This window comes from Vigna unguiculata, chromosome 1 (genome assembly GCF_037176805.1).
Source record: "Vigna unguiculata cultivar grain cowpea cultivar isolate G323 ecotype 2 chromosome 1, ASM3717680v1, whole genome shotgun sequence".
Taxonomy (NCBI): domain Eukaryota; kingdom Viridiplantae; phylum Streptophyta; class Magnoliopsida; order Fabales; family Fabaceae; genus Vigna; species Vigna unguiculata.
The window spans coordinates 34381722-34408376 of NC_140792.1; the positions used below are offsets into that span (position 1 = coordinate 34381722).

Consider the following 26655-nt stretch of genomic DNA (forward strand, 5'->3'; position numbering starts at 1 on the left):
CATTAACCGCCTACTTTTTCATTTAGCCATATGTTAAGGAATTATTTGTTTTAAAGTTTGAGTAACAAACAATTTGATGAATATGTTCCTAACATAACATAATATCAAAGTATGTTAAATGTGTTTTGTTCGATGAATATCTTTATTCATAAATTAACCATAATAAGGGAGAGTAATTTATGTTTAATTCAATTTCAATAAATCGATATTAAAATTGAAAAAGAATAACATGTAACACAAAATCTACATCTAAATACGAGAAAAAAATATTATAATTTTTGACGAGGATAAACTTTTATAATTTTAATGTCATATTAAGGAAGTAATACTTATTTCTAATTCAATTTTACTGAAATCTATCCCATTTATACAATAATTTGGCTTTATGAAGTGGATTCTCAAAATAAGAAGTTGAAGATCTCTGAGAGAAGCAAAACTAGATTTAGTATTTGCATAACCAAAGATCCTCTCCAAGCTAGATTTAACACCGCCTTGTAATTCTTCACTAAAGCGGGAAAAGTAGAAGAGAAAAAAAAGCATTACATAAAACATGAAAAAATGCAAAATGTGTAGTAGCAGCAATCACGGAGGCTCTCCTTACAGTCCTCGCTCTCAGTGTTTTTGTACCTCAATGAAGAATTCCGTGCCAGAAGAGAGATAGGAGTAAGTAAGGACTGAGGTTCCAGTACAAATGCCTTTAAATGTGATTAAAATTTTACCAATTACCACTGTTTAGAGGACACCAATCATACTACGCCACGTAACCTCACGACCGTGAGGTAAACCCCACCAGAACGCTCACGCATCTCTCTTCTCCCTCTTCTTGTGCCCGAATCAAAGATCTGCAACTCTTTCTCTCTCTTTCTCACTGTCTCGTTTTCCCATGTTTTCTCTCTCTGACTTACCATGACGGAACCAACGGAGCCATCCACCTCATCTTCATTGGCGAGGGACCCAGGCACCGTGATTCACCCAAGGCGCGAGCCCTTCGAACACGGTCTCTTGCCAATCCCACGACTCATCTTCTCCGACCCCGCGCAAACCCTAATTCCGTTGAAGCAGAAGCTTCTACAGTTATCCTCCAACCAGCGAGTCGACTCGGTGGCCATCTCCGACTCACTTCAGATCTCCATTGAGCACGCCAGGCTCGTCCTCGATACCCTCGCCTCGATTCTGCACTCCGATTCCGAACCTCTCACCGCCGCAAAGTTCGGCGAAATCGATTCCGTCGGCGTCGACGTGCATGATCTGGTATTGTTCCTCTACATTCAATCCTACAAGAGACTCCTCCCGCGGACGCACAAGGACTCCGCCGCCATCGCCGATGTCTGGCCTTCTACTTCCGCCTTCGATGGCTACTTATCCGCTCTCTCGCCGCTTCAGGTGAATCATCGTTCCAATTCTCTGTGATGTAATTTGATGTTGTTTAGCGCTATCAGGCATGGAGGTGCTGTTCTGGACCGATGCATTGCATAATTCCTATAATATTTCATTGATTTCTCTTGGTTACTTTCATATTTTAAACTTTGGATTTATGGCTGGTATGTGGTACTTTTTTGTTTATTGTGATTCCATTTTATTTGACTTCTTCATTAAGCTGCTGTCTATTTCGTTTTGAGTGATTCTTTTGTTGATTCGGTGAATGTTTTGCAGCTTGTACGCAGCAACAGTCGGCGGTTTATGCCTTCTCAGGCCGATGAAGAGGCACATCAGTTGTCGTATCTCCAGAAACACTTGGCTAACATAATGTCTCTTTTAGCAGAGCCTGTAGAGGGAGAAGGCGAAGAGTCTCTGGTTTGTTAATTTACTGTATGCGACCTTTGTTGCTGATTTTAGCTGCAGTTCATTATTTCTTACATTCCCAATACCAGACTTAGCATATGGGATCCATTCCTGTTGAGGTTGCCTACTAACCTGAAAGTGACCAAAGTCCAGTGTCATTGAAGTTATTTTGCATTGTTGGTTGTATGTTTTTTTCGCATACAGCTGCGGCTCCCAAATCCTTAGCTCCAGTTAAATGATGTTATTTGTTTTTCGCTTAGTCATATTGGTGTATTCTTTACTCATTTTGTATGCATTTCATCCAAAATCCATGTGCTTACAGTTAGACATCAGCTGTTTATTTAGTGCAGATAGATACCCTTTTGCATTCCATTACAGTACGGTCACAAGTTTATACTCTGATTTTATGACGTTTCACTAGCTTTGCATTGTGGAGAGCAAAAACATGATTGTATTGTATGTCCCTTTCTGATTCTAATTTGATTTAATTGGGGTCATGATGGTTTACATCTAAGAGTAAGGATATCATGCAATTGCTACTACATTTGGTCAAAATTCTTGTGTATAATTCATGTGTTATTTGTGGGTCACACACAATTTATCATTGATCTATTTGTCGTTGAGAATGAGGCTGGGGTTGTGATCTGCTGTGAGAGCTTTGGTCCAATGAGTTATGGATGTGTCAGCTGACAGTTTGCACTAATAATCGGTGAAATCCATCTGTTATTTATGCATGCCTAGGGAGTAACATAACAAGCCATTTTTATTTTACGTACAAGCAGCCTTTTCTTTTGACTTGGGGGATAAAAAAAAGGCAAGTGCTTGTTGGCCATGTCTTCATCCTTATGTGGTATTATTTTTGAGAATATATTCTTTGTTCTACTCAAAGGCTCCACATACCAGTATATCACATAGTTAATCATATGCCGACCTTTTCATTTGGGGAATAGTATATTGAGTCAGCTGTGAACTTCCTTTTTCGGAATCTATTGAATTCAGCTTTAACATAGCGAGGCTTAGTACAATAGTGAAGGTTACTGCCCCAAATCCTGGAAATAGTTTCTGTGCATTCTGAAATAATGTTGCCTATACCTTCCAGATTCCACTAGTTTGGAGCCTCATAGACTGTCACCCCTTTATTAGTGAGCTTGACTTTTAGGCTAAATAGCATTTGTTTGCTATTAATAGCAAAATATGAGGAATTTGGTGAATGATTTATGTTTTCATTGATTAAAATTTACATATGTTTTTCTTGTAGTTCTTACTTCTATTATTGTATTGCTTATGTGATAGGTTTTAACAATGGATAGATTCGAGCATCTTGGGTTTCTATTTCAGTTTGGTGATAAGGGATTGGAAGGAAATTCTTTTAGTCAATGTTCTCCTTTTTTTGCAAACTCAGACCCTGACATGCCTGCTGTTCCTGTTCCTGCTGCACAAGTTCATGATTGGCTTCTGCAAAACATAGTGGCTACTTTGGAATATATTTCTGAACGAACTTCTTCTAAGGAAAATGGCCCATCTAGTGCCTCTGATCAGGATGTTGCCATGACTGATGCAAGTACTGTGTCAGTTAAGGTCTCAACAAGTAATAGAGGTGCTAGTTTCATTGAAGGGATATCTAAGTCATCATATACGAAGAATGCATCTGACATTAAAGGTTCTTCTGTGAAGGTTTGTCTTACACTTTTCACATATTTTTTTTTAGTGTCTTTTTGCTTGTAATTTGATTTTAATTTTTGATATATCATTTAAGCTATAGAATTCCTATGTAAGATTTCAACTCTTTATTTTATATTTTTCATATATAACTACTTATAAGTGCAATTGCATTCCATTTCCATATAAACATATTACTCCGAATGAATAGCTATTTAGCTCTAACTTAATGTAATAAAATGACTGGTGCTTGATTTTGGGTATGATTAAGAACTTTAGTCTAAGGCGACCAAAGCCTTTAGCTAGTCAACTACTTGAGCTCATTTGATACCAAACCAGCTGTAGGAAGCTATCCAAAGATAGGACTTTCCTCTAAGGCAACCAAAGCCTTTAGCTACTGGACTACTTGAGCGCATTGGATACCAAACAAGCACTCATTGGCTACCATAACTACTCAGATCAGATCTTGGTTCCTAACTGCTTTTAGGATTGCTTTTGAGAGAATCATGTTCAAGAGAACTATGAGGAAGTAGAACCTAGTAAGAAGAAGAGCTAGCAGCAGAGATGATCCCTACAATCTAGTTACCTTTCAGGCAGTTCGGGTTTCTTGTGTCTGACCTTCCCAATAATTGAACTTTCCCCTAATGGTGCTCTCTCCTTGGCATAAGTGATCCAATAGGCACTCTACAGAATATGAGTTCAGGCATAACGCTCATTAGGGCATTCCTGGTAGACTATTGAGAATTCTGGAAGTATGAGTTCAATCTCTCTTAGACTAGCAAGTCTTTCGAATTCAGTTAGCAGAATTCCCATAGTTTTGTCTGAAAGTTTGAATTTGGAACTGCTAGTGTCATTAATATCTGAACATTATGTACATGTATATTTGGAACTACCAGTGTTGGACATCTTTGTTTCCATATTCTGTGTGGATCTGGTTGTTAACATGCATTAAAGACCTGTACCTTGTTTCTAATTGCCGCACTGGTTTTACAGTAAAAGAAAGGGAAGGAAAAATCAGTTAGTGGCGAGTTGAGTAGTTAGTTAAAGGGGATCAATTAGATGAATAAGGGGAAGAAGAGAAGAACTCAGAATATGCCATTTAAAGAAGTTGAAAGTTTGTAAGGAAAGAGAAACCTTGCTGGAGTTATATTCCTCATATCCTCAGTTCAATAAAATTGTCCATTTCCTTTGTTTCTATAAAATTCCATTTCTCTTTTCAAGTTCTTAAAATTATATTTTCTTTTAAATGATTTATCATCACAATTGAGTTTTGAAAAATAAAAATTTCAAAGTCCTTTCAAACTAAATAAGAGACAGATTGTAGGTCAAATGGGCCTACACTGAAAAGCTTTAAAGTGAGACATTTTTAAATTTTAATCATTTTGTTAGAATAAGCATTAAATATTAAATATAGGTAGGAAGTAAGTAGTTGTATCGGGAAATGCTATATGCTGTACCTATGAGATCCACCTAACTTTGTAATTAAGTATCTATGATTGATCTTTGATCTTCTCTATACACATTGTATCATGATTCTATCAATATAAATATGAGAACATATGAGAGGAGTATTCAAGCTCTCAAGTACCCTTAAATACAATCTCCTTTATTTATCTTGACTCATTTGTTCTACTGGAATGCCTATAAACCTTTATATGCATATTGATATTGGTAATATAAACTTATTTGAGAAAACCGGTTAAAATAATAAATGTTTGCTGATCAGTTTGTATTGGGTTTGATTGTTAGTTCAGGATGAGTTAATACAGGCAGTTTAAGCTTTTTTGAGACAAATTTCCTTGAATACTAATGTCTGGAAAGCTGATATTTGAAGTTTAGGTTGAGTGCTTGTGTTAAACATTCTTTTCTGCTCTCACCCAGTCTGCTTATGCATATTACATCATACAGTTTTGGAAACTGAGAGATCTTGAATTTTTCACCACAGGAATGCTAATAAAAATAATGTTTGATCATTGCAGGTTCTTAATTGCCACGAGTCTGCCATCTACATCCTAGCACCATTGAGATACGCCACTGTCTATGGATGTTCGGATGCAACAATAGTTCTTGGAGCAGTTGGCAAGGTGGCAATTTCTATGCATGTTGAAGGATAATTGGGAATGTGTTTTTCTACTGGAATATTGGAAACAATATTGTCTTGTCATTCTAAATGTTATGGGGACATATATGCTAGACGATAGATGATACTAATACGATAACTGTCAAGTGGGCTTGCCTTGGAGTGAATGAGATTTCCTTAGGATTATAAGTCCTATTAGACTAGGGAAATAGAGTTGGTTCTTTCTCTTAGGAGCCAATTTTGATAAATCTCCCAATGAAGTACTTAATGGAGGAGAAAATAATATGGATCAAAGTAAAATAAAATAAATCAAACTCCTATAAGTTAACCTTTGCATCGGCTCTCATATGGGACTGTTCAAAAAAATACTATAACCACATATTGTCAAGGTTATTTTTGGTAACATAACAGAAAAGGTAAAGTGAAAAGATGGAAATGTGGCATTAAATCAGATAAATTAAATGTGAAAAAGTATAGACTTCAACTTTGTGAGTGGATGATTGTTGTTGCCTAAACTTTCTTTTGTCATTGTTTCTTCATTACGAGAAGTTTGGAAGGAGTATTATTCTCATTTGGTTTCACTTCAGTGAATCTGTGCTTGGTGAAGCATTTCCAGGTATATGGGATAGTGATTAATGATGTTCCTGCTCTTATGTATGTACATTTATCTGATTTGCAAGCATCGCATAAACCTTTCAATAAAGTACTTTCAATTGAATTTGTGCTTTAAAAGAGGTGATAAAATTATTTACTTGTATTAGAAACCATTGCCTATGCATACGTGAGCTGTCTATGTTTGGAAAGACTTGGTAACTGAGAAACATTTTACCGATCTTATGCTTATCATAAGCATTAGCATAGCTGGCACTTAAAGTAGCAGGAAGGAAGTTGATCTCCACCATTTTTTTCTTGACAGGCTGTGAGAGTAGAACACTGTGAACGTGTTCATGTAATTGTAGCAGCAAAACGTATTTGTATTGCTAATTGCCGTGAATGTATTTTCTTTTTGGGAGTGAATCAGCAACCACTTATGCTTGGTGATAACCATAAGCTGCAGGTGAGCTTCTTCATTAGCTGTTGCATGATTTATGAAGCTGTTGCATTGCTCATTCTGTGTTTTTTACATTTGAATGCTACTTTAATTTTTGAATATTGTTTAGGTCTCATTTGGGAGGCACCTATATAAAATATGAATTGATTGATTTTTATATATCATAAGTAGCTTTATAACCGAGCACTGCAAAAATGCTCTGAATTCTTGATTATAGAGAGAGAGATTATAGTTATAATTTATGCTAGTGTTTTTAATTTTTAAATTATAGTAACTCAGGAATCAGTCTTCTACCAATATGTTATTTATAAGGTGTTGCTAATTAAAGCAGAGAAATAGATGAAAAGGTTAATTCAGTAATTAAGCTTTAAGTAATGAAATGCATAATCTTATAAAAGTCTTACAAGATTAGTATATTTGATTCTTTGCAAGAACAAGCTATGGAGTTTATCTTCAAAATCTATTAACAGATTTCTTTACCATTATTTTAGAATGCTAAAGTGTGGTTTTGGGTTTAAAAAATGCTATTTGGTCTGTTAAGAAGGGTCTAATTTTTCTGCTCACACTTCTGCTTTTTCTAGTTTTGTTGGCTTATAATTTATCCTCACCCTACTCCCTTGGATTCATTCCATAAGAACTTCCTTTCACTATTAACAGGTGGCTCCCTATAATACATTTTACTCCCAATTGGAGGAGCATATGAATGAAGTTGGAATTGTTCCTACAGTGAACCGGTGGGATGAACCTCTTGCATTGGGCATGGTTGATCCTCATGATTCATTATCTCATCCAGCAGGTGTTTCTGATGTTCAAGCCGAGTCTGCTACCCAGGTGGACCCTGATCAGTTCACTAGTTTTGTGGTAAGGACGTTATTTTTACACTGACTTTTAGGGAAAATTAATATTTTTATTTTGAAATTGAGTCACATTTAATGGATTTCAATACATGGCTGGTATCTTGTTTCCGATATTTTTTGGGATGAAGAATCTTCAAGGTTCATATATCTTTCTTCTTTATTTAGTTATATGCTTTGTTTTTGGTCCATGCTATTGGCACACAGATTCCGAGCTGGCTTGGAGGAGACTCCACTGGTTCTGCACAAGGCAATCCATTCACTCTACCAGATGCTTACAAGGCATCTCAGCATAAAAATGTATGTGTAGTGTCAATTGACTAATATATTGATTGGATTTCCAAATTTTACAGCAATCAAACTGTAAAGTGCTGTATTTTATTTGAAATATGTTTTCATTTGAATGAAGCTGTATCTTCTCTGCAGCACAAAAATTTAGGGGAGATAAGGCAACTCATAAGGGAAGCATCTTTAGAAGAAAGTCGCAAACGAGAGTTGTCATCTGCACTCCATGTGTACTTCAAGGACTGGTTATATGGTAATCGTCTGTCTTTTATTGTTGTGTTTTATTCCGACACATGTGACTTTTACCTTTAGAATGAACACTGTCTTCCCATTTAAGCAAATATTTTTTTGTATGTCCTCGAGGTTGAACTTTGAACTAGTTCTCTACCAGGCTTATGATTTCTCTGGTAAATGGTTTGGGGAGATTTCACTGATACGTTTTATTGTATAACCTTCTGCAAATGACCACTGAATTAAATAGTGAGTTACATTTAATAGTTACGGAACAGTCAATATTGCTGCAATTGGGCGATGGTACCACAGAATTTTCCATTTTCTTAATAGCATTGGCTGTTTGGTGTGTCTTCCTCTGCCTTGGAGGAAACACAATTTAACGGCACCGATAAATGATTATAATCTTTTAAGTTTTGATCAAGCGACGATGCTTATATTCAATTATTCACGGTCAATGTTTCATCAAGTAACGTGGCTTTTAATGGGTTTGATTTTTGTCTTTTTGAATTAACACCTGCTTCCATTTAAGCACATCCAGAAATAATCACCTTCCCTGATTTAATGATTTAAGTATACATGCATTCATATTTATAGCCTAACATAGGTTTAAGATATTGGCAAGAGGCAGCTATACAGATAGTGGTAATATATTTGTTTTGTGTTGTGGCAGCTTCTGGAAACATTCGTCAGCTTTATTGTCTACAAGGCGATTGATCTTTGGCGGATTGTGCAATGAGACAATTAGCATTAATGATGGTACAGGAACGAGGTTTCTGGCTTCCTTTTTGAACTTCCTCTTCAATTCCTCTCGCCAATTCTATTGGCTGCACGGGTAGCTGAGATCAGAGTGCCCACCTATTTATGCCGTGACATCAGAGGGGCACACAATCGAATGAAAAATACAGTTGCTAATCTGATTGTAATATTTTTTGTTTGTGAAAATAATTACTGTAATATTTTGTTAGCCTAAATTAATGGCCTTTTGTGAAAAATTCCATATGCCAACATCTAGTGTACTGCATTGCACGTCTTCCAACTTCGAGCTGTTCTATTTAATTGAACATCCCGTGACTTTGTGTTGGGTGCTCTTGTGAATTAACTGTGTTGTTTTATGATTTACTAGTAGTAATAGCAATGGTGGAATTGAGATTCGTGGGCTTATCTCAGTCGCTGTCATTGTACAGAACTGATTCATTTTTTAACCCGTTGTTTGTCTCCACCATTATTCCGGTTTTGATAATAATATTTTGATTTATTTTATTTATTTACTTTTAATTCAAAATTTTAATTATTTATTTTGATTTTTTTAATGGTTTGATATAATGATCTAAGGATATTGAAGTGGTGATTTAAAAGTTGATAAAGAAAAATGAATTAAAATATTATTATCTTTGATTTAAATTGATCTGGAAATGACAGTTTGGTCGACCTCGGTGTATGCTGTCAGTGATCTTCAGATATCTTTTACCCCGTGATTGTTATGTAACACTAGAATGTCTCCATAGCCTAGAGAATGCTTGAATTGAAAAAGAGAATCACGTGCACTTTGCATGTAATTTCAAATCAAGCTGTACTCTCTTATCCTGTGAATATCTGTTAAATGAAATGGTGAGGATGAGATACAGTGAGGGGTTGCAATTGAATAAGACTATCACTAGATTGTTTTTTATCGTATTTTAAATAATCTAAATGACGGTGGCACCAAAAAACAAAAATTAATTATAGAATGTATTATTCAATTCGTTCTAATCCTATTCACACCTTTTCAGTTTCTATCCATAAACGTAATTATAGATGAGATGACACCTTGCTTAATGGATAATAGTAACATTGGGATAAACAGTTTGGTCTTTTCCATCATTTACTTCTCTTGATCTGTTGGTCCTCAAGTCTAATCACACCTTCCTTATTCATGCTACACACAACAAAATCAGTAGAGACTACAATAAAAACGTGACTCAACAGAATCAATGTTCCTAAAGAATTAAAAAACCTGGTTCTGCAGTTTTGGAGGAGAAAAGTTACCTGTGCTACATATAAAAACCAGCTTTCTCTGACTTATTTTCTGATTCGGTAGACCTATAGAAAGTGAAAAAAGAAAGTCTCAACTAGATTAGGCTATTAACACTTAATGCAAGTCAATGCATATATATGTAAGAATTTTATGCATCTTTTGTCCCTAAATGCAAGGCATCTAGAAGTCCTTGAGGTGATAGCTAACATAATTTGCTAACGTCAAACTCTTAACATTCTTAATTATTTATGCAGAACATTGTGTTGACTCAGTATCTACTTAAGTCAAAACAATTACACTTTTCAACTTTTATCAGGTATATGATTTGGTTTCAATTTATGAAAAAAAAAAGATTTTTTTGCTAAAAGTATTAGAAATCTGTCTAAATATGCCGAGATCTGCTAAGAATTTTCAAACACGCATAATGCTTGTCCTTGTTGGTAAATTATTCAGGTAAATTCAACCAAGTTTCAGAAGCAGAATATGTTCTTTTAATATCCCATTTTAATGAAGTTACCATGAAATTCTTGTACGTGGAAGGCTTTGGAAAAATCTTGGATGATGAAATATAAGTTTTTTTGTACAAGTAGTCACAGAGGTATGAGACCTAAGCAATTTTTCACTGACACATAACATAACAACATTAAAGTATGGAAATCATTCATATATAGGCAATAACCTTGATCTTATTTCATAAAATATATTTGATAAGCTGATATAAAAGACTGTCTTAATTGGTCTGCAATCTCATAAAAAAGGTTGAAGAAAAACCAACCAGCTAAAAAGTTTGGTGAAAGTTGGAAACTTCCCTAAGAAAGAATAAGGATGGGGTAGATTGAAAGACATGCCATTAAACCTTTCCCTTCAAGTGCATTTTTCACATATTTTTATTTTCATATATATACAGATTTCCAAATTTTCAACCTCATCCCTTTTCACACCATCTCCTGCACTCAAAAATCAGAAAATGGGTCCCCAAAGCAACCTTCTATCTCTTTTGGTTGCTCTGGCCGCACTTTTTTCATCTTTGTATCTCATAAATCCAATTCCAAAGTTTTTCATAAATCCAATTCCACAGTACCTCATAAATGTCTTGTCACCTTCATCTGCATACTTTGCAAAACCTTTAACAGGGAACTTCCAAAGACATCACAAGAAACACCCTGATAGTGGGAACACAGAATCCATTTGTGATGATTTCCCACCAGGAATTCCACCTCCAAATACCAACACCACTTCGTATCTCTGTGTTGATCGAAAAGGGTGCTGTAATTTCACAACAGTACAAGCAGCCGTGAATGCAGTTCCAGATTTTAGTGTCAAAAGAACCATTCTATGGATAAACAGTGGCATGTACTAGTAAGTTGATCCTCATCATCAAACAAAACACTTGATTTTCTACAATTCTCTGAAAAGTTTGATAAAATTTTATGATGCCATCTATTTTTGGACAGTGAGAAGGTTATGGTGCCTAAAACAAAACCCAACATTACATTTCAAGGACAAGGCTATACTTCAACCGCAATTGCATGGAACGACACCGCATTATCCGCGAATGGAACATTTTACAGTGGCTCCGTACAAGTTTTCGCCTCCAATTTCATTGCTAAGAACATAAGCTTCATGGTGAATAACTTTTTCTTATACGTCCAGAAGAAAGAAAATATAAATAACACATTACACACCGTCACCGATAGAGATGGCAAATAAACCCGTCCCCGTGGGTATTGCCCGAACCCGTCCCCGTTTTGATGGGGAATTCCCGCATTGACTGGGTATGGGTATGGGTATGGAGAATCCCCGACTTTTTCAGTTGGGTATGGGGATGTACATATACCCGCCATAATACCCGTCCCCGCCATATCTCCATTCTCGTTTAAATTATTAAAATATTCACAATTAATTAAGTAACTCCTATATATATATATATATATATTTTCTATTTTTTTTTTCTTTTAATTATTTCATTTGTCATGAAACTCATTCTCATCTCCAATATATTTTTTATCTTATCATAACCTTTATGTAATTATGTTAAAATGATGTATGTTAATAAAAAAAAAAATTATGCCTCACATTTGAATATTTATATTATTTTTTAATATTTTTATTTATTATAAATTTTCCTTTCACATAAGAATGTTTATACTCTCAATTTAAGATAATATAAAAAAATTCTTTACTTATTATTATTATTATTATTATTAATTTTTGTTTAATTTGAAGAACTCTTTTGTTTCATTGAAATAATTTTCGTTATTTTTCAACCATTAAGTATATATGTTGATATTTGAAAAGTTTTCTTAGTTCTCTAAGGTATTTTTCATCTTATCATACCTTAGTTATACATTTGATTTCGTTTGTGTGATTTTTTTCGATAGTCTCTCAAATTATTTCTAAAACACACATTTGTTAGCTTTTTAATATTTTTATTTATTGTTTTTATTTTTATCATGTAGAATAATATTTCGATATATTCTATCTAATTATTTTTTATTTTATAACTCATTGTTAATCATAATGTAATTTTTTCACTTTCAATTCTGTTTGAAGTGGTTAAAATTATATATATATATATATATATATATATATATATATATATAATGATATTTAGGAATAGTATATGATAATTCACTACAAGAAAAACATGAAATGGTGACTGATTTAGTCAGTAACCCATATCAGTCACTATTTTTCATCATTGGTGGTAGTAGTTGATTTATTGTCTGAATCAATGACTAAATTAGTGACTGATTTAATGATCGAATCGATACTTGATTTAATGACCAATTTAATTACTAATTTATTTGTAATTTAATGACAAATTTTTTGGTCACTAATGATATTTCTATTTAATTTTAACCACTTCAAACGTAATTTAATAATTAGTTCTCTAATGTATTTTTTATTTTATCATACCTTAATTATACATTTGATTTCCTTTGTGCGATTTCTTTCGATAGTCTCTCAAATTATTTCTAAAACACACATTTGTTAGTTTTTTAATATTTTTATTTATTGTTTATTTTCATCATGTAGAATAATATTTCGATATATTCTATCTAATTATTTGTTATTTTATAACTCACTATTAATCATACTGTAATTTTTTTCACTTTAATTGTATAAATAACTTTTATTTACTACAATATAAAAATTTAATGTAATTGCTATGAATATTTTTTTGTCACTATCCAACATATATTGAAGTTCAAAAGATACAAAATCTATGTCAAAATTTTATTATTATGTTTATTATTTGTTCTTTGTGTCATTTTGATCAAGTGATGTATTATAACTTTTATTAGTGTATAAAAAAGAGATTTATTATAATTTAAAAAATTGAAGTAAACAAACATTTAAAATATATTTTAATTTGAATATTTTTTTTCCTTTTATTATTATGTTTATTATTTGTTCTTTGTGTCATTTTGATCAAGTGATATATTATAACTTTTATTAGTGTATAAAAAAGAGATTCATTAGAATTTAAAAAATTGAAGTAAACAAACATTTAAAATATATTTTAATTTGAATATTTGTTTTCCTTTTATATTTTTTTGAAATATTTTTTAATTTTATCAACTAAGTTCATCAATGTTGTAGTTTGCAAATTTAATAAATGTTTTGGTTCACATGAAATTTTATTTGGTATTCTAATATAAAATGTAAACAATTATAATTTATTTTAAGGTATTTGGCATCAAAGAAAATCCTCCTAATATTGAATATTTCATAATATTATGTTTTCTTTACCGTAATTTTTTTTCTTTTATAAAAATTAATAGTGAAGTAGTTAGAACACGGGTACGGGTATGGGTACGAGATTATACCCGTTACCCAGTGGGGATGGGGATGGGAAAAAAGTTTGATACCCGTTGGGTTTGGATATGGGGATGAGGATGAATTTTTTATGCGGGGATGGGTATGGGATAGCGAAACCCGTCCCCGCCCCGTTGCCATCCCTAGTCACTGACACAAGAAACATTGTACATAAAACAGAATTTAGCACCAATGCCAAGTCCTGGAGCCGTAGGGGCACAAGCAGTAGCTATTAGGGTATCCGGAGATCAATCTGAATTTAGGGGCTGTGGATTCTTCGGAGCACAAGACACCCTTCACGATGATAAGGGTCGCCATTACTTCAAAGATTGCTATATTCAAGGCTCCATTGACTTCATATTCGGCAATGCAAGGTCCCTCTACGAGGTAGGGTATATATCTTTATCTCAATCACTACTCTTGATAGCAATTGCAATTTACAAACACTGATAAAAAGATGTTATGTATGTAAAGAACTGCGAAATAGTTTCTATAGCGAACCCTGTACCAGTGGGACAAAGGAGCATAAATGGTGCTGTTACAGCTCATGGTAGAGTTTCAGGTGATGAAAACACAGGGTTTGCATTTGTGAACAGTACAGTTGGAGGAAACGGTAGAATATGGTTGGGTCGAGCATGGAGACCTTATTCTCGTGTTGTCTTTGCCTTCACATCAATGTCTGATATCATTGCTCCTGAAGGTTGGAATGATTTCAACGACCCTTCCAGAGACCAGTGAGTCTCTTCTCTTCAACTTTGGTTATTACTTAAAAAAAAAATTCATCCAATCGTGTTAGGATTTAAGTAGGAGTTTAAATCTTACATAGGCTAAAAATGAGAAAGTAGAGCACTCTATAAAGATAAAAACCTATAAATTCATTATCTTAAGGTTTTGAGTTAAGAGTGATCTCAATGTCCTATGTGATTGAACTCAGGTCTCATTGATGTTGTATCTCCTCGGTGAAACCCCTATCTAAACCTAACAAACTTGTAACATCGTATTCAAAACAAACTTTTAAGGTTTATATATATCCTATATTGTATATATACACTGAACACGTGCGTGCATGCATGCAGGACTATCTTCTATGGAGAATATAACTGCTCAGGGTCTGGGGCTAACACGAACTTGAGGGCAGCTTATGTGCAGAAATTAAATGAAACACAAGCTTCTGCTTTCCTCAACATTTCTTTTATAGATGGCGAGCAATGGTTGGAGACTTCTAAATAATCAATCTTTTTATTTCTTTTTTCATTCATGTATACAATTGCACAAAAAGTACACACCTTGAACTAAGGGAAAAATAGATTATAGACATAATTAATTGAATTGTGTATGGACAAACATTATTATTTATTGCTAAAGATACTTATTGTATATTTCTTCATTATTGTTGTACATCAGATGCTTTATGAAGAAGGGATAATAGAGTTTAAGTTAACCATATCTACAATTTCATGTATGTGAACCTGAAATTCAATCTGTAAAATTTTGTTACACACATGTATTGATTGATTGCATAGTTTGATGCGAATTAATGCAACTCATTAATCTCTTCTTAAATTTTCCCTTCACTACTGTTGTGATAACTTTAGATTAAAAGGAGTCAACATTCAAATGTGTTAAAAGAGTCTTTTAATATAATTCAAATTATTTATTTTAAAACATTCATTTCTTTATGAATGTTTGATGGGGAACGGAGGAGTGAGAAAGTGAATGGATAAAAAGTACAGTGAATATTATTTGAATGAAAAAAAAAGAGAAAATATAAAAAAAGTAGATTGAAAATTTAATTTTTAAAATATAAATATAATTATTTATTTTATTGGGAATGTTTTCATTTATTCAATTATTATTATAAAAAAACTGTGGAAAGTAAGAAAAAAAACACAAAAAAGAAATGTAAGAAGAGAAATAAAAACCATTGATTATATCTTTAGATAATTGATCGAGAAAAGTGAGCTCAAACATAATTTGTGAATTTGACTTTGATATACAAGAATTTGAATTTTAAACAAATAGAAAATAGCCCAGGCTTAGAAACAATCACAATAGGTTTAGTTTTCTTCACTTTCTTCTTGTCTTTCTTTTCTTGGTTACCTATGCCTGTGAGGTGTTTGGTGTTTTGTCTCTAAGAAAGCAGGTTCTTCGTTGTAACTACAATGAGGTTTGTCATACCCTCAAGATGTCTGAATAGAGTGACAAGGTTATAGCTTGTAGGTCATGTTCATGCACACAGAAAAATGTTTGGAATGGCCCCAAGAAAACTTTGTGCATGTTTTGTCCAATACAGAGAACTCTTTTCTCAAAGAAAAGAAAAAGAACTATCTTCAAAGGAAAATTACAGTAGCAGTGTAATTTCTAAATAACTGGTATCTTTAACATTCCAAATGTGTATACTCATTTCTCAACGGAGAATACTAAACAATTATAGCCATACTCACGCTACTAACTCTTCCATCACTTTCTTCATATTTCATCTTCTGTTTTTTGTTCCTCATTCTAATCACACGTTCCTTAATTACTCTACATGCATAAAGAGTGGGAAAGAACAAAATCAAGAAAGACTATAATGGAATTTTTAGGCTTATCCTGTAGGGGCCAATTGGAATAGCTTCTCTGCTTGATCAGGGAAGAATGTAACGAATAAATATGCACCTGAAAATTTCATTTAAACAAATCAATGCCACCACAAAAAGTAGTAATAGAAATGTGTTGAAAAGAAAAAAACTCACAAACAAGAATAGTTCCCAACACAGTTGAGATTTTTCCTTGGATTGTCACCAAACCAGCTTTGCCTGCATTCTCCAACTCTGTGGACCCGACAGACTCAAATGTCCCTACAGAATATAAATACTTTAATTGATTATCCTAGAACATAAGTTAACTTCTAAATATAAGTCAAACAATTACTAAACCTGGTTTTACGGTTTGAAGGCCAGATATTATGCATGCTATATTTTCATAACCAGCTTTCTCTAACTTTTCTGCTGCTGCAGTAGACCTTGACAAAGAACAAAGAAAATCTCAAACTCTTACATTAGACTATTAAAACTCAATACAAGTACAGTGTAAGTTCAAGCCAATCTATAGGAATTTGATGTCTCTTTTTGTCCAACAGACATCTAAAAGTCCTTGAGGCGATGACAAACATTATTTACTGGAACAACTACTAACATCTTAAAACACAATTTTCTTTGGTTTTATATATAGTAGTAAATTATTTAGGTGGCATCAATCTCTTTCTCAACAGTTGTCCCGCTGCTGGAAATCAAACTCATAAGATAACAATCCAAACATCACAATTTTATTGTAACTTAGTCCACCTAACTTTCACCATAGAACTGCAAGAATGCATATAATATTTTCTGTGGTATCATTCTCTTTCCAATTTTAGTGAAGTTACCATAATTTTCTTGCAAGGTAAAATATTGGATGATGGACTATCAGCTTCTTTTAGAAGAACTTAGAGAGGTGAGACCTTGAAGTTTGACACTAAAAGCACTTATGCAGAACGTTGAAGTATATATAGGAAATGACCTTGCTCTTCTTCTATAAAATTTTGGAAGCCAATCATATATAACGAAAAAAAAAACATGAATGTTGAGGTGAAGTTAAGGACCAAAACATATGAATGCAAGCTTCTTCCCGTCAATATAACCAGATGGTGTAAATAATTTGCAGTCAAATTGGGTAGGAAATCATAAACAAACCTCAGTCCTTCCTGGCACACAACCAAGAGTTTACTTTCAGGTGGAAACTGGGTCTTAACAGATTGTACAAAATCAGGATTTGGCTTAGTGAATGGCAACCCATAGAACAACCCAGAAAAATTATTGTGCAGTTGTCTTTTGATAATAGTACCTACATAAAGCGAAAGTGGCAGAGTAACAAAACAGAAGCAGAAGAACATGCCCAAATAAAGTTTTTCGGAAGGAGAAACTCCATACCAGGATCATTGTCTTTGTTTTCAATAAAAAGAGGCACATGACTACAAGATTTTATGTGAGCTCGTTCAAATTGATTCTTGTCCCTCACATCAAGAACAGAATACCCATTCACTTCTACAAGTTCCCTCGCCTTGTCAGCGGTCACAAACTCCACTTCTGCTCTTATCGCCAATCTTCTCATACCAGTTCCAGGTAGTTTCCCTGGCAGTGCCCTTGCATTGTGAGTTTTTAATACCAACCAACATGTCCCCAAGTTGCTGAAAAAACAACCTTAATCCCTCACAACCATGTCCACATAGATTTTTCAAACACTAACTGAACTTGCCCTTGGCTACTTTCACCAACATGGTTAATTTTGAAAGCGAGAATCTAAAGTTATATATACATGCAGAGAATCTAGGAAAGGAAACCCCAAGATAAAGTAAAGTTACTTTTTTTGTGAATTTGTTATGCTATCACTATAAATAATCATTTGAACATGTTAAACAAAAACACAAGTTAAGAAGAGATAGTTACCTGGTAGAGGAAAGACAGGAGGTGTAGAAACCAGTTCCTGCCATTGTAAGAAAATGAAAATGAAAATTGATTGACACTCATCTATCCGCTCAAGTTTTCTTTCGAAGTTGAACTCACTCATGCCACCTGTTAAATTTAGTGGGCCATGAAATTTGAAATCAGCAATGGTTTTCTGCCACGTGTCAAATATCTGAGAAATCTTAAAGCCGTGAAGATTCTAAAACCTCATCGTGGGTACCCTTGCTGGTGGTGCTGGCTAACAGTGATAGCTGTTTGTTTAGCACATGTGATATTTTGAGTTTTTTTTTTTTTTTGTAGCGCCTAAATTTCTAAAAATAATTATTTTGTAGATCTATTTTCAAAATAAAATAAAAAAACAATTTTGCTTCTAATTAAGCTATAGAAACAATTATAATATGACATGCCATAGAAGAAACTGGACCATTAACTTCAGCCACATTATGCGAGAACCGAAAAAGAGTAAGCAAAAATATTTTATATAGGATATTTCTTTAAAGACTTTACAATAGTTAATGAAATATTGTTTAGCAATGATTTTCTCGCAATCGTTTCTTAATTAGTAATGCTTTCTTAATATATATTTAATTAAAAATTATACGATTAATATACATATATTACCATTATATTTATTGAATTTAATAATATATTATGTTAACAATTAATGTCATATAAGAAAAATATAAGAATATTTATACGAATACTATATTAATAACGATTATTGGAGAAATATCATATATAGTTTGTAAGAAAACAAGGTGATACCAAAATAATCATAAATTCATTTTGCTAACTACCATGAGAGGAAAGACATGGTTTTACTAGACTAATGTGCAAGATGAAAATGAGTGACACTTAGATATAAATCACATCAACAACTAACAAATGTGACACATATTCGTCACACATTACCCGTTCACGCTCTTTCTAGCATTTACTCAAATTTAATAAAAAGACCAAAATTTAATCAATTTTTCAAATATAACAACTCAATTGAAAAAAAAAAATTAGAGAATCTAATTGAATAATAAAAACAAATATTTTAGCCTTATATTATATTGTGTACTCTTCCTCCAAACTAGTTAGCAAAATGAATTTATGATTATTTTGATATCACCTTGTTTTTTTAGAAATTATCTATGATACCTAATTAAGAAATTCCATATTCGATTGAATCTTTGATTTTTTTTTTTAATTTATCCGACTTAGATTAAATTAATTAGATCTCCACTTTTACAAACTAAAGTGATAAAATTTGTAATTTTTAAACAAACTTATTTTTAAAGATTTTTTTGGTCACTTAAAAGCCATAAAAATGACATATTTGTAGTTGTTTTAATTTTTTTTTCTGTTTTTATTTAAAGATTTGGCCGGGTGATGCCTTTTATGGTATATGCCAAGCAAGATGAAAAAATTGGGTGAGTTTAGAGTTTCGTCGTGCGACTGAAGCTAATTCATGTAGGAAGTCCGTACAAACGGAGCGAGAACACGTTCATCAGATTTACAAGAGAAAAATGCCACAACAGAAATCAACCTAAGATTTATATCCCGTTAATGTCACCTAGTTGGAACTGAAAGCATACCGCAACAGAAATCACACTCACATGCTGATGTTGTTGGTTGAGTAGAAAGACCTCTAAAATGGATCAAGTTCAGTACCATCTGCTACATCGTTCTTTTCAATGTCGAACATCTGGTATAAAGATTCAAGAGACTTCATAATTTCGGCCATTGCAGGACGGAGTTGCCTTCCAGGCTGCCATGCAAGAACCAAAATGGCAAATATGCAACCGTTGAGTGAATTCAAGTTTAGCTTAAAAATTCAGTTGTTAATAATACCTGTATACAGAGGGAGATGATATCAGCATAACGAGAAAGAGCCCTGGACGAAAATGTTCTTTTCATGCGGGGATCCACCAACTGTTCCAAACTTGCTCTATAAGGAAGCATCGGCGGAGCCCATTTCACCAGATACTGCTCCTCCACTGACCTGGTTCTGATAAAACACAAATGGAAAAAAGGGTCCATTATTCAATTAATACCTATGTGCTAGGTGAGTGGGCGGAAAGAAGAAGAACACGGCTAGATATAGAAAACAAAACGTACCTATCAAAAGGTTTCTCTCCTGTTAACAGTTCCAGCAGCAACACCCCGAAGGCAAAAACGTCTTTCTTTCTGCTGCTGGTTCCTGGTTGGCCATGATCAGGCGCATAGTAGCCCATCTCTTCAATATCAATCTCATTAGCCTGTTTCCAATATTCACCAAAGCGATCAGTGAACCTATGCCTGCAATGGGCATACTTAGGAAGATTGAGATTGTTAACAAACTTCTGATTCACATGCAATAGCTGGTTTACAAAGTTTAACTTGTTTTTAGCTATACTATAACTTGTAAAAAAAAAAAATACCACCATTATTCCTCAAAAAATTATAGCAACAGTCGAACATGAATAAGAGCCCATTTTCTTATTATCAAACATTGCTGTTCGTTTGGTTTTGATTTTGAAACAGAATGTATTCTGTCAGAACTTAAAACCAACCAAAAGATAAAGCAGCTGTAAGGTGTGAGCGTGATCCATCAGTGAGTTATGAACTGTTGCTGAATTTTAGGAATAACTTCAGCAACTAAAACCTTAGCAATGACTAACCGGAATTTCAACTTGACTGATAAGTGTTCGCAAAATAACCAAGCTACAGTCACAAACTCGAGGCATCAAATTTTCATCCAGTAGAACATTGGAAGACTTCAAATTGCCGTGGGCCACGGGACGGCAGAACGCTGAGTGCAAATAGCTGGAAACATTTGCGTCAGGTTTAAGAGTTGAGACATATAATGGCAGAGACCCAATACCAAGACGGTACTCTCACAATAACGAGTAATAAATTTGGGTGCACATTGAACTTACTCTAGAGCCTGAGCAACACCTAGAGCAATCCGGAGACGGTGAACCCATGGTAGAGGTTCGCATGCCTTGCTGTGAAGGGCGTCGTTTAGAGTGATATTTCCAACATAATCGTAAACAAGTAGACCCTTTCCTTTATCCAAGCAGTAACCATTGAGTGCTACGATGTTGGGGTGCTTCAGTCGGGAAACCGTGCAAATGACGTCCAAGAGCTTTTCCTCATCTTTGAAAGACATTTGCGCCACGTTTATCTTCTTCACGGCCAAAATCTTCAACAAAAAAGAAAATGTAAAAACATGTTATACAGTTTGAAACCAGCAATTTGAAACCTGAACGTGATAAAAAGATTAGTATCCAAAATAAAGATTACGATTGTACTTTGTCATCCGGAAATTTAGCTCTATAAACAGGGCCAAGAGATCCCTCTCCTAGAATGTTGGCTTCACTGAAGCAATTAGTAGCTAACTCAAGCTCTGCTACTGTGTAAATTTTCGTTCTTCCGGTGTATCTGTCACTTTTAGAAAAACCTTTTCTGAATGGTTCCTCGGTATTGTTATGGTTCATGGAAAGTAATCTCACAGGACCCAAAAAGGATGCAGAATTAAAGAGGGGAGGAATGCTTGGGCTCTCCTCGAGTGCGGTAGAAGATACCCCTATCACCCAGAGGGGGGAAATAAGCATGATTAACGATACAAACGAATTCACAGAAATACTAAGTGGAATGGAATACTAACCCTGAGATCCACTTCTAACGTACTAGAAGTGATTTTCAATAAGATCAAGAGTTTACAACCATGACAGATGGCATATAAAGTGCCTCACAGCATATCTATTTCTGTGTGAATTACCTATGGTTGCACTGGTCGGATGAGAAGGAAATGAGCCATGGCTGCTTTCTGAGCTCTTCAAGTTCGGGCTCTCTAGACGAAATTTATTCAAAAGGATTGCAACAAAGAGAGCCACCCCTGTGGCCATTAGTGTTCCTCCACCAATCATAAATGCTATTTCTCCTGGACCTACATGATTTTTCTCGTGCTTGATTACTCTGAGAGGAGCCTCGTGTACTTGGGAAGGAGCCTCATTTACCCTGTGATGAGCTTCATTTACTCTAGGAGGAGCCTCGCTTACTCCGGGAGGAGCCTCATTTACCTTGGGAGGAGCCTCATGTACTCTGGGAGGAGCCTCACTTACTCTGGGAGGTGCCTCATTTACCTTGGGATGAGCCTCATTTACTCTGGGAGGAGCCGCATTTATCCTGGGATGAGCATCCTTTACTCTAGGAGGAGCCTCACGTAATCCGGGAGGAGCCTTATTTACCTTGGGATAAGCCTCATGTACTCTGGGAGGAGTTTCACTTACTCTGGTATGAGCCTCATCTACCCTGGGATGAGTCTCATTTACTCGAGGAGGAGCCTCACTGGAAGGAGAACAATTCTGGATGGCATTTGCCTGAGTCGTGGGTGGGCTACTAGTGTTCTGCTCAATTGACACGGTATCAGGCGGAAAAGTCCAGGGAGGAGAGTTGTCGGCCACATGGAATTTATTGTCTCCAATCCTAAGTGAAGGTATAGAGTTGATTACTCAATGTTTTGCGTTCATTATTTCAATTTGATGCAAGAAACTAGAGGTGGTGAACCACACTTGAAATAGTTTTCACTGACCATAAATTCAGTATGGATTGAAAATGCTGCGGAAGAATGCCACTAAACAGATTATCTTGAATGTTCCTGGCAATGTAGGCAAATGAGCAAGTAATAGAACGGAAGATATACATTGGGAAAATGTGAATGATAACCCTACAAATCTGTTAGCGGAAGTTCAGCCAAGTAGGTGACTGATCCAGTGAATCTGTTATTCTGCAGGAACCTGCACATAAGAAAGAACCACCCTATAGATAAAAAAGCAGACCCTATAATAAAGTACAGTTATGCCTTTGAGTATATGATGAAACAAAAATCAAATTTAGAAAAATATATAAGGAAAGTTTTCTTACAATCTGGCAAGGTTTCTTAAGGAACCAAATGAATATGGTAGATCTCCTGAGAAATTATTGTATGAAAGGTCCCTGAAAAAAGAAAATCCTTTACGAGGTTCCATAAAATGATATTTGAACAAAAAATAATGTTATCGTTAGTAAAGCTGACTGTTTAAAGACATACATTTCTTTGAGATTATTTAAAGCACTAAATACATCACCGATTGGTCCATGTAGTAAATTGTGGCTTAAATTCCTGCAAGACAAGATACCAATAACAATGATTCCAGTCATTAGTAAAGCTGGACAACTTTACCATGCTTAAGAGAAGAGAAAATGTGAAGAATAAACTTTAATTAATGTTTAAGCATATTTCCTTGTATTACCGTCTCTATCAAATCAACAATAATATAGCAAGTAAACTAGTATAATTGTTCACAGTTTAGTTCTAAATTTATTTTTTTGCATGATCAGTAGGTAAATCGTTCAAACCCATTTCGTGTCACTCCTTTAATTATTTTCTGATGACCAGTAACTTGAGAAAAGGGTTTAGATAATTTAAAGACAAAAATCAAACACATAATTTTCCTCAGGACTAAATTTCAAACGTGGTAACTTTCCGACGAACGAAATTCCATTTTACTCTAATGCAACTCAGATGTCATAGACTTTTACAACTGGGATATTTGGTTCAATTCAAATAGTTAAACTAGTGGAAGCTTTATTTATTACAATACAGAATCATATGAACAACTCTGCTACCTATATACCGGCATGCTTATCACAAGCATATAATTTAATTTTGCAGGAACAAGGTGAAGAGAAGCTGACTTACATATATGTCATATTGGGGGGTAAACCGAATGGAATTTCGCCCTCTATGTTATTTGAACTGACATCACTAAAGAAACAAAATCTGGAAATAAACAAATAGCAGATTTGACAATAGAATATCCTGATAAGAGACTAATACCGTATAAACACTCACAATTGATTCAAGTTAGGTAGATTATGTAACAGGCTTCCAATATACCCAGTGAGGTTTAATCCTTGAAGTTTTCTGCATGTAGACAGAGAGAATTACAAACAGTAATTAGTGACAATGACTATGACAAAAATAGGAATATAATCAGTGGACTTTGTGCACTACAGCTGTATAACTGATGGTCCAGAACAAGCAACTCCTGTCCAAGACTCTCCACAAGGATCGCTACCATTCCATCCCTTGAGCACAGGTGGGTAGTTAAAGGTCCTGTATAGATCCTGCAGAGCTGACACTATTTATCCAAAAAAAAGTAAGACAAATATATAGTTTAGAGAATGAGAAGAAAGATAGTCCACTGTCAAACATTGTGATAACATTTAATAATAATAATAATAATAATAATAATAATAAAACCTGAATATATAAGTTTAAAAGATGAAACTAGGTTTTAGAATTAATTAACGATGGCAGAATTACAAATCAAGAATATCAAACTGGATTCAGTGACAACAAAACCAAGAAGTCTATAACATAGTCTAAAAATTTTGGTAACAACCAAACGCTTAGTATGATTGTAACGAATATATGTTTCAAATGTGCTTCCAAGAAAAAAAAAATCAAAAAAGGAGTGAACGAACAGTTATTTATCCGAGTTACCTTCACATGGATGCGTGAACGCCAAGCTCTGAGAAATCAAAATTGAGAATACAAAGAGATTAAAGTGCACATAGAGAAAGTGGCTAATCATTTTCTTGAGAATCGGAAAACACAAAAACACAGAAATATAGTTGAGAATACAATTTGTTTCTGGTTAATGGAACTCGGAACAGAACTTAATAGAAGAAAAGATTTTAAGGGAAAAACAAAAGAAAAGGAAAAAAGAATCAAGATTGCATGAAACTGTAGTGACAGTGTCCCAGTGAGAATGGTGTTTTCAACTGTTTCTGTGCGCAGGGTTACTTTCTGTTGTCATGGGATCCACGTAGCTTAGTCCGTTATATTGGTTTTGGCGCGAAACGAGTTATTGGGCCTGCTCCACTGGGCTTTTGTGGGGGAACTGGACCTATTTCTAAATCATTTAGTTGCTGTTGCTGAACGTCACCACGTGCTACCTCCACCCAATGTAGGGGAATATGAAATTCTCAAAACACGAAAAAGGCCACATTATCACGTTTATGAAATTTCCATAGTTTTGGTTTTTCATGTAGGTAGTTGCAAGGAATAGCATATTTAATTATGGCACAGGGCCAATTAGTAACAAGGTCACGGTAGTGCAGTTCTAAAGGTGAGGCCTTTTTTTTTTATCAAAATGGGGAAATTTGATTATGAAATTATTAGAATGGGATGAGTTTTTAAAAATTTTAAGGTTGAACAAGTTGTGTCACGAGTTCTTAAAAATTTTATGGTTGGACGAGTTGTGTCATGTTAATATGAATTCGTAACAAAAAAGTCGTACCATATCAAAGTGATTTTGTTGCAAGATCACTTTGTTTATGAAGTCATGAACATTTGGTACGATTTGGTACGATTTCAATGTGTTACAAAAGTTTGATGCCAAAGTTTCGAATAATTTGTATCGTGAGAAAAAAAATGGTTATGAAGAAAAAATATTGTATGCATTTTTTTTCATAGCACTTAAATTACTATTTTGTTGTTGCTGTAGATCTAGTTCTCAGAATAAAATTTGAAAAAAAAAACAATTTTGCTTCTAATTAAGCTGAATCAAATAGAAACAATTATAATACCATATGCCAAAGAAGAAACTGAACCATTAACTCCAGCCACATTATGCCAAAGCCGTAAAAAAAGAGTCAGCAAAAATATTATATTGGATATTTCTGTAAAAGACTACATTAATAGTTAATGAAATATTGATTTAGCAATACTTTTTCACAACCGTTTCTTAAATAGTAATTCTTTCTTAATATATATAACTAAAAATTATACGATTAATATACACATATTATCATTATATTAATGGAATTTAATAAATATATTAAGTTTAACAATTAATGTCATATAAGAAAAATGTAAGTATATTTATACGGATATTATTTTAACAACGAGTATTGGAGAAGTATCATATATAATTTGTAAAAACACTGATAATCATAAATTCTCTCTGCTAACTAGTTTGAAGGAAGAGTACACAATATAATATATCCACTAATTATCCAATATTCAACGTTCTTAATTGGATGGAGTGAAAAGAACCATGAAACTGAAACATGGAGATAGTTTTGATATTTACAATACTGAACATTCTCACTAGATGAAAAAAAAAAAAAAATCTTCGGACGCATATCAGTAAAACACACGTGTGTTACAGATCATAATTCTGAAAGAAAAACTTATAGAGATATTTACATCTCGTTAATAGTTATACTTAAATATAGTACAAAATGAACATTCTTAAAATATAACAATTTCTTTTTGTACAAAATAAGTATTACGAGAAAACATCACCTATTAGTAAAGTATGAAATATATTTCCTTTAACACAAAAACATTGTTATGAAATATAAAT

The 26655-nt window shown here is 33.9% G+C and overlaps 4 protein-coding genes across 4 annotated transcripts; 2 read left to right on the top strand and 2 right to left on the bottom strand.

Moving 5' to 3' along the window:
- Positions 1-714: 714 nt before the first annotated feature.
- Positions 715-9044, top strand: LOC114183147 (uncharacterized). The gene is made up of 9 exons (XM_028070065.2): positions 715-1383; positions 1654-1794; positions 3076-3456; positions 5421-5525; positions 6438-6578; positions 7230-7433; positions 7634-7726; positions 7853-7964; positions 8616-9044. Exons 1-9 carry the CDS (start codon positions 907-909, stop codon positions 8657-8659), a joined length of 1698 nt encoding a protein of 565 aa, XP_027925866.1. The 5' UTR covers positions 715-906; the 3' UTR covers positions 8660-9044.
- Positions 9045-10903: 1859 nt separating this feature from the next.
- LOC114162808 (Pectin lyase-like superfamily protein) lies at positions 10904-15168 on the top strand. The gene is made up of 5 exons (XM_028046786.1): positions 10904-11318; positions 11414-11585; positions 13962-14168; positions 14256-14515; positions 14858-15168. Exons 1-5 carry the CDS (start codon positions 10927-10929, stop codon positions 15009-15011), a joined length of 1185 nt encoding a protein of 394 aa, XP_027902587.1. The 5' UTR covers positions 10904-10926; the 3' UTR covers positions 15012-15168.
- Positions 15169-16110: 942 nt separating this feature from the next.
- LOC114176774 (Rhodanese/Cell cycle control phosphatase superfamily protein) lies at positions 16111-18373 on the bottom strand. Its single transcript, XM_028061937.2, has 6 exons — positions 18248-18373; positions 17732-17988; positions 17495-17645; positions 16700-16785; positions 16517-16621; positions 16111-16439 (listed from the first exon to the last, which is right to left on the bottom strand). Exons 1-6 carry the CDS (start codon positions 18289-18291, stop codon positions 16369-16371), a joined length of 714 nt encoding a protein of 237 aa, XP_027917738.1. The 5' UTR covers positions 18292-18373; the 3' UTR covers positions 16111-16368.
- Positions 18374-19724: 1351 nt separating this feature from the next.
- On the bottom strand, positions 19725-23066 carry LOC114182060 (protein STRUBBELIG-RECEPTOR FAMILY 2-like). The gene is made up of 8 exons (XM_085671931.1): positions 22830-23066; positions 22017-22723; positions 21547-21821; positions 21172-21437; positions 20914-21058; positions 20372-20511; positions 20105-20261; positions 19725-20021 (listed from the first exon to the last, which is right to left on the bottom strand). The coding sequence occupies exons 1-8, from the start codon at positions 22940-22942 to the stop codon at positions 19902-19904; spliced, it is 1923 nt and encodes a 640-aa protein (XP_085528057.1). The 5' UTR covers positions 22943-23066; the 3' UTR covers positions 19725-19901.
- Between the last annotated feature and the right edge of the window lie 3589 nt (positions 23067-26655).